Source organism: Dromaius novaehollandiae, chromosome 28 (assembly GCF_036370855.1).
Source record: "Dromaius novaehollandiae isolate bDroNov1 chromosome 28, bDroNov1.hap1, whole genome shotgun sequence".
Lineage (NCBI taxonomy): Eukaryota > Metazoa > Chordata > Aves > Casuariiformes > Dromaiidae > Dromaius > Dromaius novaehollandiae.
The window spans coordinates 3,658,479-3,671,683 of NC_088125.1; the positions used below are offsets into that span (position 1 = coordinate 3,658,479).

The following is a 13,205-nucleotide window of genomic DNA, read 5'->3' on the forward strand; positions in this document are numbered from 1 at the left end:
CACCATCACCCCCCGTGCACTGCCAGTCCTCGTGCAATGCACCATCACCCACCTGTGCACTGCCAGTCCTCGTGCAATGCACCATCACCCCCCGTGCACTGCCAGTCCTCGTGCAATGCACCATCACCCCTCACCCCCCCGTGCACTGCCAGCCCTCGTGCAATGCACCATCACCCCCCGTGCACTGCCAGTCCTTGTGCAATGCACCATCACCCCCCGTGCACTGCCAGTCCTTTGTGCAATGCACCATCACCCCCCGTGCACTGCCAGTCCTTTGTGCAATGCACCATCACCCCCCGTGCACTGTCAGTCCTTGTGCAATGAGCCATCACCCACCTGTGCACTGCCGGCCCTCGTGCAATGCACCATCACCCCCCGTGCACTGCCAGCCCTTGTGCAATGCACCATCACCCTCCTGTGCACCACTGGCCCTTGTGCAATGTAGGATCACCCCTTGCAGTGCACCATCAGCCCTCGTGCAATGCATAATTGCTCTCCCCGTGCACTACCAGCTCTCGTGCAATGAAGGATCATCCGTCCTGGACACCCCTGACCCTCGTGCAATGCATGCTTCCCCCTTCCCACACACCCCTGGCCCTCGTGCAGTGCACGATCAACCCTCTTCCCATGCACCGTGGACCCTCATGATACCTGATCATCCCACCACGAACTGCTGGTCCTTGTGCGATGCACGATCATCCCCTGTGCACTGCCCTCCCTCGTGCAATGCACGACCACTGTCTCACACGTATCGCCCCTCGTGCAATGCACGATCATCCCCTGTGCACTGCTGGCCCTCGTGCAACGAATGAGCCTCCCCCCTGGACCGCCAGCCCTTGCAAAGCGCAGGAGCGCCGTGCTGGCCCTCGTGCGAGGCACCATCGTCCCCCTCGTGCAAGGCACCATCGTCCCCCTCGTGCGAGGCACCATCGTCCCCCTCGTGCGAGGCACCATCGTCCCCCTCGTGCAAGGCACCATCGTCCCCCTCGTGCGAGGCACCATCGTCCCCCTCGTGCAGCACCAGCACCAGCGCAGTGCCAGCCGTCCCCGTGCCGCGCCGGCGCGCGGGGGCAAGGCCGTCGCTCGTGTGCACACACACGAGCCGTCTTCGCCCGCACACCCGCACGTTGGGCCTCTCCACCCCCCTCCATCCGTCTGTCCGTCCGTCTGTCCATCCACCCATGGGCGGGAGGGGAGCGGGAAGCGCGGCTCAGCCACGGGATGGCGACCGGAGCTCGGGAATGAGCGGCGTGGCGGCACGGCGAGGCGAGGAAGGCCGGCGGCCGCGTCGCTGGGCACCCTGGCACGTTCGCCCAGGGCGGGAGGTGCTGACCCCTCCTTTAGCACCCGTGGCTGGGTGCTGGGGCCAGTCCCTGCTGCTCCTCCCCGGCCTGCCGCCACCCTGCTCGGCGCGCACAGGGCACCCGGGGCTCTGCAGGGCACCCCGGGGCTCAGTGGGACACCCCAGGGCTCTGCGGGGCACCCCAGAGCTCTTCAGAGCACCCCGGGGCTCTCTGGGACACCCTGTGGCTCCTTGGGATCCCCAGGGCTCTGCAGAGCACCCTGGGGCTCAGTGGGACACCCCAAGACTCTGCAGGGCACCCCAGGGCTCTCAGGACACCTTGCAGCTCTGCAGGGCACCCCAGGGCTCTTGGGACACCCTAAGGCTCTGCAGGGCACCCTAGGGCTCTCCAGGACACCCTGGGGCTCTCTGGGACACCCCAGGGCTCTGCAGGGCCCCCCAGAGCTCTTCAGAGCACCCCGGGGCTCTCCGGGACACCCTGTGGCTCCTTGGGATCCCCAGGGCTTTGCAGGGCACCCTGGGGCTCAGTGGGACACCCCAAGGCTCTGCAGGGCACCCCAGGGCTCTCCAGGACACCACGGGGCTCTCTGGGACACCCCAGGGCTCTGCAGGGCACTCCGGGGCCCAGTGGGACACTCTGAGGCTCTGCGGGGCACCCCAGAGCCCTTCAGGGCACCCCGGGGCTCTTCGGGACACCCTATGGCTCCTTGGGATCCCCAGGGCTCTGCAGGGCACCCCGGGGCTCTCCAGGACACCCTGGAGCTCTGTGGGGCACCCCGGGGCTCTCTGGGACACCTCAGGGCTCTCCGGGACACCCCGGGGCTCTTTGGGACACCCCAGGGCTCTGCGGGACACCCCGGGGCTCTTTGGGACACCTTGGGGCTCTGCAGGACCCTCTGGGACACCTTGCAGCTCTGCAGGGCACCCCGGGGCTCTCCGGGCTTTTTGGGGCACCCCAGGGCTCTGCGGGGCACCCTGGGGCTCTTTGGGACACCTTGGGGGTCTGCAGGACCTTCTGGGACACCTTGGGGCTCTCTGTGACCCCCAGGGCTTTTTGGGGCACCCTGGGGCTCTTTAGGGCACCCCGAGGCTCTGCAGGAGGGTGCCGGCCTGGCCGTCGTCTGCTCTGGGAGCAGCTCAGGACCCGGGTGGTCCGGTACCGCGGAGCATCGCTTGGCAGGATGGGTCCCCCTTAGCGAGTCCCAGCGCCCTGCTCAGGCCCGGACACGGATGCGGGCACGGACACGGACACGGACACGGACACGTTCCCATCCAGCCATTCCTCATGCGTCCACACAGGTGCTCCTGCCTCTCGCCAGCCTCCCGCGCCTCGGTTTCCCCAGTCTGGAGACGCTTCCACGCCGTCCCCGACCCCCCTCCATCCCAAATCCACAGGGACACGAGGATAACGGGACATTTTATTGCCGTGACGGCGATGCCGGGGGCGTCGGGCGGGAGCAGGGTCCCCGCGGGGCGTCCGACGCGTCTCCTCCGCGCCGGCCCGCTCAGTGCGTTCGCACCTTCACCTCCTTGGTCTCCGACACCACGGTGCCGTCCACCACCTTCTGGGTGGACCTCTGCACGGTGGAGGTGGTCTCCTTCTCCAGGGCGTCCCGCAGGCTGCGGGGCGAGGAGGGGCCGGTCGGGGCAGAGCGGGGCACCCGGGGGTGCCTCCCTCCCTGCACCCGGGGCGCAGGACGGGTCTTCTCCCACCTTGCACCCACCAGAGGTCCCGGCCTCCCTCCTCTCCCCTCTGCCACCCCGAGGGACTCCAGACCCAAGCGATGACGGAGCCAGAGCATCCCGGACCTGCCGAGAGCCGCCCGGCCCCATCCCAGCATCCGGGGGCTAAATCCCGCCGGATCCCGCTCGCCGGTACCTGAACTCCTCTCCGCCCTCCAGCAGCTGCCGGTAGGTCGCGATTTCGGCCTCCAGCTTGTCCTTGATGTTGAGCAGCGCCTGGTAGTCCTCGGCCTGGCGCTGCAGCTCGGCCCGCACCTGCGCCAGCTCCGCCTCGGCGCGCAGCAGCAGCCCGTTGAGCTGCTCCAGCTGCAGGGCGTAGCGGTTCTCCACCTCCAGCAGGTTGGCCTCCAAGCCGGCTTTCTGCAAGCAGACCCCCGGTCTCACGCAACGGGGACCCATTTTTGCAGGTTCTGCCCCTCTTTCGGGGACGGCAAAGCCCCAGAGGGGTTTTTCTCGCTGCCGCGTTGCTGGAGCTCATCCCCACGGCTGCGGATGGTGGTTCGTGGGGTCCCGTAGGGCCTGGAGGGGTGGTTTTGGGGGGCTGCTGCTGCCTACCTGGTTGCGGAGGGACTCCAGGTCGATCTCCAGGGTCTGGACGGTGCGGCGGAGGTCCACCACGGTGCTGCGGGCCGTGTCCAAGTCCTTGCTGCTCTGCGTGATCTCGATGGTGCTCTCGGTGATCTGGGCAGGGGAGGACACGGCTCGGGGGGTCACGGACGCCACCCGAGGTGCAGCCCAGCCCCAGGGGATTGGGGCCCCCCCGCGGGAGAGGTGCCCCCCCGGGATGGTCCCTGATGCTGGACCAGGACCCCCTTGGGGAAGGTGCCCTCACGGCATCTGGCCCCAGTGGGGAACATCCCCATGTCAGATTGGGGTCTCCCAGGCAAGTGCCCCCCCCTCGGATTGGGACCCCCCCGGGTGAGCATCCCCACACTGCACTGGGGGCTGTCCCCCACCTTGGGCTGATGTCCCCTCCACCAGGCCGAGACCCCCCAGGACCAGCGGGGCACCGGACCCACCTGCTGCCCCCACTGCTTCTCCAGGTCCTCCAGGTTCTTCTGGGCCAGCGCGTCGTACTGCGCCCGGATCTCGGCCATGATCTTGCCCAGGTCCTGGGACTTGGGCGCGTCCACCTCCACGGTGAGGGCCGAGTCGGAGATCTGCGCCTGCAGGCTCTTCACCTCCTGGGGACGGAGAGGGGCCGGTACGAGGGCCGGGTCCCCACCGAGCCGCGGCTCCCGGCCCCGCGCCCGCCCCGGCCCCCCACGTACGTCCTCGTGGTTCTTCTTCATGAAGATGAGCTCCTCCTTGAGGGACTCGATCTCGCCCTCCAGCTGCAGCCGGGCCATGTTGGTGTCGTCGATGACCTTGCGGAGCCCCACGATGTCGTTCTCCACCGAGAGGCGGATGGCCAGCTCGGCCTCGTACCTGCGGGCACGGCGGTGAGCGGCGTCCCCGTCCAGCCTGAGCGCCCTGCTGTCCTCGTCCCCAGCCCGTCTCCATCGCCCTCCTCATGTCTGTCCTTGTCCCCATCTCCAGCACCGTCTCTGAGTCTGTCCTCGTCCATGGCTCCATCCCGTCCCCATTCCCATCCTTGTCCCCATCGTCATCCCTGTCCCCGTCCTTGTGCCCATCCCATCCTGGTCTCCATTCCCATCCCATCCTCATCTCCGTTCTTCTGCCCAGCCCCGTCCCTGTCCCATTTCCCATCCCTGTCCCCATTCCCATCCATCTCCATCGTCATCCCTGTCCCCGTCCTTGTCCCCATCCCATCCTGGTCTCCATTCCCATCCCATCCTCACCTCCGTTCTTCTGCCCAGCCCCGTCCCTGTCCCATTTCCCATCCCTGTCCCCATTCCCATCCATCTCCATCGTCATCCCTGTCCCCGTCCTTGTCCCCATCCCATCCTGGTCTCCATTCCCATCCCATCCTCACCTCCGTTCTTCTGCCCAGCCCCGTCCCTGTCCCATTTCCCATCCCTGTCCCCATTCCCATCCTTGTCCCCATCGTCATCCCTGTCCCCGTCCTTGTCCCCATCCCATCCTGGTCTCCATTCCCATCCCATCCTCACCTCCGTTCTTCTGCCCAGCCCCGTCCCTGTCCCATTTCCCATCCCTGTCCCCATTCCCATCCTTGTCCCCATCGTCATCCCTGTCCCCGTCCTTGTGCCCATCCCATCCTGGTCTCCATTCCCATCCCATCCTCATCTCCGTTCTTCTGCCCAGCCCCGTCCCTGTCCCATTTCCCATCCCTGTCCCAATCCCCATCCCTGTCTCCATCGTCATCCCTGTCCCCGTCCTTGTCCCCATCCCATCCTGGTCTCCATTCCCATCCCATCCTCACCTCCGTTCTTCTGCCCAGCCCCGTCCCTGTCCCATTTCCCATCCCTGTCCCCATTCCCATCCATCTCCATCGTCATCCCTGTCCCCATCCTTGTCCCCATCCCATCCTGGTCTCCATTCCCATCCCATCCTCACCTCCGTTCTTCTGCCCAGCCCCGTCCCTGTCCCATTTCCCATCCCTGTCCCCACGTCCCCTCCCTGTCCCTGTCCCCTCCCTGTCCCCACGTCCCCGTCCCACTCTCACTTGACCCTGAAGTCGTCGGCGGCCAGGCGGGCGTTGTCGATCTGCAGCACGGTGCGGGCGTTGTCCACCGTGGCGTCGAAGATCTGCCGGGCGGGGGGGGGGTTAGGGGCGGCGGGGGCCCCCCCGTGCCGCTGGGCACCCGCCAGCCACGTCACCCCGGGCAGGTGCGGCTCCCGCAGCCGCGGCGCGGGCAGGGGACGGCGACGGCACCCGGCAACGGCCGGATTGGCGGGACCTCGCCCCGGAAAAGCGGCGATAAAGCCCGGCCCTGCGGGGCGGGGGGGGCCGGGGCGCTGGCGGTGGGACGGCCCCGAGGGAACCCGGGCGTCCGGGCGGGCTCAGCTCTTCCCCGGTGACCTTGAGCCAGCGGGAGAGGTCGAACGCGGTCTAAAACACGGGGCGGACACGGGAAGGTGTCGGGGACACCTGCGCCCGGCTTTGGGGGAGGATCGGAGCCGGCGTTTGGGCTCATTTACCCAACGAGCGGGGTCTTCAACCCCCCGCGCACAAGTGTTCCTGGGGGGCTCAACGCCAGGTTGCGGTGGGCTCCGACACTGACTTGCCCCGCGGCCTTGGGCATGTCCCTTCGCCCGCTCGCGGCGCAAACCGCCCCGGGTGCGCGCAGCTCCGAGCGCGGCCCGACCCCGCCTCGGCGCGGGCTCCCGGGGGGGGGGGGTTGCGGGGGGGGGGAGCCGCTCCCGTCCCGCGGCCGGGCCCTGCGCGGTGCAAAGATCGCCCTGCCCCGCCGCCGCTTGGGTTAATGCCTAACCCCGGGCGGGGAGGGCCGGCGGCGGCCGTGCCCATGCGCCCGGCGGCTTTGGGGCACCGCCCGTCGAACGCCCCACATCGGGGTCCCGGTGGGGCTGAGCCCCGCTGCCAGCTCATCACACCCGCCGGGGGGGCGGCGGGCGGCGAGCGGGGCCTCACCTTGCCGCGCAGGTCCTCGATGACCTCCCAGTAGTGGCTCCAGTCGCGGGCGCTGGGGCCCTTCTTCTGCATGAAGTCGCGGATCTGGACCTCCAGCCTGCGGTTCTCCTGCTCCAGGCTCCGCACCTTGTCCAGGTAGGTGGCCAGGCGGTCGTTGAGGTCCTGCATGGTCTCCTTCTCGCTCTGCACCGCCCCGGCGCCCGACAGCAGCAGGCTGCCGCTCATCCCGGCTCCGTAGGCGCCTCCGGCGCTCCCCAGGCTGCTGCTCCTGGACACGGAGACCCTGGAGCCCGAGCCGCCGGCGCCGGCGTAGACGCTGGCCGCGCTGCTGATGGGCGCGAAGCGGCGGGTGCTGACGATGCTCTGGCCGCCGACGGGCCGGTAGCTGCTGGAGTAGACGGAGCTGCGGGAGAAGCTCATGGTGCCGGCGGGAGCGACGGAGCGACGGAGTGACGGGAGCGACGGGAGCGACGGAGCGACGAGGCCGCGGGCGAGGGACGCGGCGGGCGGGCGGCGGGCAGGATTTATAGCCGGGAGCGGGGAGAGGCGCAGGGCGGCCCCACCTCCGGGCCAGGGCCGCCGCGCCGGGAAGGGGGGGCCGGATCCGGCCCGCGGCTTTTGTTGGTGCCGAGGGGCCCCGCTGGCCCGGGGCGGAGGGAGGGGGCGGCTCAGCCCCACGCGCACCTGGGGGGTCCGGGGCGGCTCAGCCCCACATGCACCTGTGGGTCCAGGGTGGCTCAGCCCTACGTGCCTATGGGGGTCTGGGACAGCTCAGCCCCATGCACACCTGTGGGTCCGGGGTGGCTCTGCCCCACACACCCATGGGGGTCCGGGGCGGCTCAGCCCCATGCATCCATGGGGGCCAAGAGCGGCTCAGCCCCATACGCCTGTGGGGGTCCCAGGGGAGCTCAGCCCCACATGTCCATGGGGGTCTGAGGCCGCTCAGCCCCATATGCCCAAGGGGTCCTGGGGTGGCTCAGCCCCATAAGCCTGTGGGGATCCCAGGGGAGCTCAGCCCCATATGTCCATGGGGGTCCAGGGCAGCTCAGCCCCACATGTCCATGGGGGTCCCGGGGTGGCTCAGCCCCACACGCCCATGGGGGTCCGGGGCAGGGGGATGGGTGGGCCCAGCCCCACACATTTGGGGACCCCGGGGTCCAAGCAGCCCCCCACTACCGGCTCTCCCCACCGGCGCGTGCCGGTCCCCCCGTTAGACCCCCGTCCCGGGGGGTGCTGGGGACCCTCCACGATTCAACTGGGAGGTCCCGCCGGGGCCGGGGGGGGGCCCTGGGGAGGGTCCCGGGCGCTTTCAGCGTGCCGGGAGGGGCTCGTCCTGCCGAACCGGCTCCAGGAATCCGGCCCGTCCCCCCCCCGGCCCCCGGGCGGTGGGATCCCGCCGCAATCTCAGCGCGGGACTCTGCACCCCGGGGACCCCCCAGGACCCCCCCGGGCTCCCCAGCCGGCTCCGCGCGGCCCCCCGCTCCCCGTGCCCGGCCCCCCTCCGGCCCCAGCCCCCCGGAGCCGCCCGGCCTGGCCCTTATCTGCCGCCGGGGTGATTTATGGCGGCCGCAGCATCGCGGGGCGGCACGGACGCGCCGCACATTCCTGCTTTTATCTGCGGGAGCATCGGCCCTGTTTGCTCCGCGGGGCCGGGCAGACGTGCACGGAGATGCCTGCGCGTCCCGGCAGCGGCAGCCCCCCGGCTTGGCCCCCCCGGACGCGGGGCGCGTTGCAGGACACGTCCCCCCCTCCCGCTCCTCGGGGGCAAAGAGGGGGGCGAAGACTTTTCCAGGCTCTGGAGCATCCCGGGGGCCCTGCAGCGGTGTCCCCCCGCTCCGGGCCGGCCTGTGCGGGAACACGCACCCCTGCACGAGCACCCGCCTTCGCCTCAGTACACGCTTCTTGCAACGAAATGCAGCTCTGTGGAAACGCCGTCGCATAAATGCGTCCCTGTGCACGGACACGTCTGTGGGAACGTGCACCTTCGTGGAAACACCGTTGCGCGAAAATGCAGCGTTGCGCGAAAATGCAGCATTGCACGAAAATGCGGCATTGCACGAAAATGCCCCTTTGCACCACCGTGCCCTGCAGCACGTGAGGAGGAGCACGCGCAGGAGCGGGGGCGATGCCCGGGGCCGGGAGCGGAGGAGCCGGGCCGGGGGCCGTGTGAGGCCGCAGGGGGTTTCTCGGGAGCCCGTTGCCGCGTTTCCGCCGGAGCGCTCCCGTGACGTGTCCCGGGGATGCGCCGGGGAGCGGGTGCTGTTTGCTCTGGCCGTGAGCGGGTGAGTCACGGCGCGGGGGTGTGAAGCTGCTCCCGGCCCCCCGCTGCCGTGGCCTTGGCCCTTCCCGTGCGCCGAGCCCGGGCCGCACCCAGCACCGAGGCCGCTGCCGAGGAATTGCATCCCTGCACGCTTCATCCCTATGGCTTCCCCTCCTTCCTTCCTTTCTTTCCGTCCCTTTCTCTCCTCCCGTCCCTGCCCTGCCCGGGCCGGCTCCCGCCTCCGTCCCTCCCCGCCGTGGGATCCCGCCGGCTTGTGCCAGTGCAGCGTCATGCGAACGCGCCGGCGGTGCCGCCGCTCCGGGCGGGAGCAGAGGGGGCCGGAGGGGACCGGGGTGCCGGGGGCCAGAGGGGACCGGGGTGCCGCGGGCTCGCCGGGACGGTGCTCCTGGCTGCTTCTGACCCCGGGGCCCGACCGTGTCCAACCGGGTGCTCGGTGGAGCACGGGGGTCTGATTCTGGGGTCCTGGTGTGGGCCGATCCCGGGGTCCCGGCAGTGTCCAACCCTGGGATCCTGGTGCTGGCTGATCCCGGGGTCCCGGCAGTGTCCGACACCGGGATGTGGGTGCTGGCTGACCCCAGGTCCAAGAGGGGTTTGACCCAAAGGTGCCAGCAGTGTCTAATCCCGGGATCCTGGTGCTGGCCGACCCCGGGGTCCCAGCAGTATCCGATCCCGGGATCTGGGAACCAGCCAACCTTGAGGTCCCAGCAGTATCCAGTCCTGGGATCTGGGAGCTAGCCAGCCTTGGGGTCCCAGCAGTATCCAGTCCTGGGATCCTGGTGCTGGCCGACCTCATGGTCCCAGCAGTATCCGATCCCAGGATCTGGGAACCAGCCAACCCTGGGTTCCCAGCAGTGTCTGATCCCAGGGTTTGGGCAGCATCCAGCCCTGGGATCTGGGTGCTGATGGACCCCGGGGTCCCAGCAGCATCCAACCCCGGGATCCCAACGCCAGCCAGTCCCAGGGTCCGGGCAGCATCCAGCCCTGGGATCTGGGTGCTGGCTGACCCCGGGGTCCCAGCAGCGCCCAAGCCCGGGATGCCAGTGCCGGCAGCGCCAGGGTCCCAGCAGTGTCCGGCCCCGCGGCTGCCCCGAAACCCCCCCACCAGCCTCGGCGCCCGGTCGGCACCGCATTGGGGCTGGGGGGCTGCTCCGACGGTGCCGGGGGGGTCACGGAGCCTTTCCGCCTCTCGGCTCCTCCGCGGGGGGAGCCGTGCCGGGCCCGTGGCCGGCGGGGGTGGGGGGGCTGCCCTGGCCCCCTTATCGGGCACATTCCTCCCCGCGCCCCACGGGGGTGATTGAAGATCTGCAAACAGACCCAGCCCTGACCCCCGGCACGTCCCCCCCCGGCTCCCGACGGCCACCGGGGCTCCAGCGGGGCCATAAGCCGGAGATTAAAGACCTGTCACTGATAAGGCCCCGCCGCGGCCCCCCCGCGGCCCCCCCAGCCCCGATCCCTGGCTCTTTGCAGGCGCCGGAGCAGATGCCTGGGGCTCCCGTCCCAGGACGGCTGCAGGATGCGGCCCTGAGACCCCGGCCAAGCCCTGAACCACCGTGTTTTGTGTTTTAAGGCACCTGGCCGCCCCGCTCAGCCCCCCAGGGAAGACCCTGCAAAAGCAACGTGGGGCCCAAATCCCCCCTTTATTCCAGGGCAGCGCAGCCGTCCCGGGGTGCGGCGCGGGGGCGGCCGGGGCTGTCCGGCCCCCCAAGGGTTAACGCGCGCGGCGGCCCCCCCGGTCCCGCTGCATTCCTGAGCGATGAAGCCGCAGCCGGTGCCATCTCCGCCGCGGGAATTTCCCCTCCCTCCCGTCGGGAGCGGGCGCGAAAGCTCCCTTCCGAAAACAGCCTGCGTTTAGATGGAAAACAGCGTCGTGGCGGGGCGCGGGCGAGGCGGCGCGGCGGGGTCCCGGTGCGAGGAGCCGCCGTGGCCTTTCGGGTCTGCCGAAAAGCTGCCGACGCCTCGGTGCATCCCCGATCCCTTGTGCCATCCCCAATCCCTCGTACCATCCCCAATCCCTCGTACCATCCCCAATCCCTCATGCCATCCCCGATCCCTCGGTGCCATCCCCGATCCCGCTGGCCCAGCCCCGAGTCCCTCGTGCCGGCCCCAATCGCCCTGTGCCGACCCGGGCACCGTGGGAACCCCCCCGTTTTCCAGCTCCGGGTGGGATTTGGCGGCTGCGGGTGGGTTTCGGGGCGTCTCCGTGTCTGCCCTGGAGCTCTGGTGGGTGCCCCCCACCCCTGGGTGCCCCCATCGACCCCCGGGTGCCTGCGGCCTGTGGAGTCTCTGATGTCTCGTAAGGGTTGTGCACCCACGGCAAGCCGGCGTGGAAACACCACGCAGCCTCACCCTCGCTGCCGCCCCCGGCCGCGGGTCCCCCGTCCCCCTCCGGACCGCGTTCGCCCCGCGGAGCCCCTCTGCAGCCCCCGCGGGGCCGCGTTGCACCCCGCAGCGCCCGGGAGGCTGCGTTTTGGCCAAGGCGAAGCCGCGTCGCCCCGGGGCCCCGGCACCCTCCCGCGGCGGCGGCACCGGGTGCCGGCAGAGCCGGTGGCGTCGAGCCAGGGCCGGGCGGGCGCCAGCCCGTGAGCACCTTCCCCGTGGCCCTGCCGTGCCCAGCACCTGCCTCCGGCCCCGCCGGGCCCAACCCACGGCAAACAAAAGCCGGGGCGGGCGGCTGGATGCGGCCCAAGCCGGGGCCTCCCCCCCCCCCCCCGCCACGCACCCATCCCCGGGGGGAAGGCGCCGAGGGGCTCCGGGGCGGGCGGGGGTCTCGCATCCCGCGCCCGGCGCTGGCGCCTGCCCAGGACCCCCCTCCCGCCCCGCCGCGGCATCGCGGTGGGGAGCAAAGTATTTGCCTGGGTTGCAAATTCCTCGGCGATAAGGCAGGCGGGAGAGGCTGCGGCGGGAGGCAGCTCCACCCGGCCGGGCCGCGGCTGCCTTCATCCCCGAGGAAGAGGAGGGGACGGCAAAAACATGTCCCCCCCCCCCCCATTTTCTGGCCCCCGTGGTGGCAGCCCCTTTCTGCCCCCCACCCCAGGGCGATGGGCAGTGATCAGCAGCGAGCTGAGCCGGCAGCACGCGGGGCGTCTCGGCGTGGGGGGCGGATGGAGGGATGGAGGGATGAAGGGAGGATGGCGGGATGCGGGGTGGATGTGGCTGTGCAGGGATGGAGGGATGGACGAGGGGACAGGGCTGTGGAGGAGGGAGGGAGGGATGAGTGCGTAAAGGTGGGTCTGCCCAGGGATGAGCGGGTGCATGAAGGGTGGGTGGCTGGATCTGTGCAGGGATGGATGGATGGATGGACGGGTATTTAGAAAGACGAGTGGATGGCTGGGCCTGGCCAGGGATGGATGGATGGATGGATGGATTATCCAGAATGATGGCTGGATCTGGCCAGGGGTGAATGGATGGATGGACAGATGGATGGATGGATTATCTAGAAGGATGGGTGGATCTGGCTGGGGATGGATGGACAGATGGATGGCTATCCAGGAGGGTATGTGGGTGGATGGGTCTGGCCAGAGATGGATGGATGGATGGATGGATGGATGGATATCTAGAAGGATGGGTGGATGGCTGGGTCTGACCAGGAATGGATGGATGTGTGGACGGACGGATGTCTATCTAGGAGGGAACCTGGAGGGATGGGTCCGGCCAGAGATGGACGGATGGGCGGTTGGACCCGCGCAGGGAGGTGTGGAGGCGGAGGAGCACATGGATGGATGGGTTTCATCCGGTATCAGCCAGAGGCCCGGCTGGACTCCCCGGCTCTGCCCTGTCCCCGCCCCGTCCCCGGCGGTGACCCGGAGATGGCTCTGCTGCTGCTTCGAGGAAACCGAAAAAAAAAAAGCGAGCGCAGAACCTGCAAATCCCTGCCTGCGGGTGCCGAGCGCCGCGCGTGCTGTCTCGGCCCGGCGCCCGCCGCGCCGCGCGCGGGCAAGTCCCGTCGTGCCGAGCTCCCGCCGGGCCACGGCTGCCGGCACCTGCCGGGAGAGCGGAAAAGCCGCCCGGGAAGCGGCCGCAGGGGCAGCCCGCCGCGGCCGGGGAGCGCGGTGCCGTCCGGGGGGGAGCGCGGTGCCGTCCGGGGGGGCCGCGCGCTTCTCCGGGCTTTGCCGGGACGAGCCGGAACCGGTTTTCCTCTGGAAATCGGCCTCGTGCAATTTTCCCCGGCTGCTTTTGAAGCTCTTGGCCAACCTCAGACAAACATGGTAGATGGGAACGGTCTCCGGGGCGGTGAGTCCCTGCGCTTTCGGGGCCCGGTGGCAATGGGGAGCCACCGCTTTCGCCCGGCTGGAGGGAAACCCTGCGTGAGCACAGCCCTTATTAGACACCGGAGAGTCCACATCGCCCGGAGGGAGAGAACCCGG

At 69.8% G+C, this 13,205-nt stretch overlaps 1 protein-coding gene across 1 annotated transcript; it reads right to left on the bottom strand.

Annotated features, from left to right (window-relative positions):
- Positions 1-2,709: 2,709 nt before the first annotated feature.
- KRT18 (keratin 18) lies at positions 2,710-7,067 on the bottom strand. Its single transcript, XM_064498362.1, has 7 exons — positions 6,561-7,067; positions 5,634-5,716; positions 4,318-4,474; positions 4,066-4,230; positions 3,602-3,727; positions 3,183-3,406; positions 2,710-2,923 (listed from the first exon to the last, which is right to left on the bottom strand). The coding sequence occupies exons 1-7, from the start codon at positions 6,978-6,980 to the stop codon at positions 2,809-2,811; spliced, it is 1,290 nt and encodes a 429-aa protein (XP_064354432.1). The 5' UTR covers positions 6,981-7,067; the 3' UTR covers positions 2,710-2,808.
- Positions 7,068-13,205: the final 6,138 nt, after the last annotated feature.

Excerpts from the sequence above, each read along its gene's own strand:
- KRT18 (XM_064498362.1), bottom strand. The coding sequence starts at position 6,980 with ATGAGCTTCTCCCGCAGCTCCGTCTACTCCAGCAGCTACCGGCCCGTC. Across the intron at positions 4,475-5,633 it reads GCCGACGACTTCAGGGTCAA|GTACGAGGCCGAGCTGGCCA; the intron begins GTGAGAGTGGGA and ends CCGTGCCCGCAG. Across the intron at positions 4,231-4,317 it reads TGAAGAAGAACCACGAGGAC|GAGGTGAAGAGCCTGCAGGC; the intron begins GTACGTGGGGGG and ends CTCCGTCCCCAG.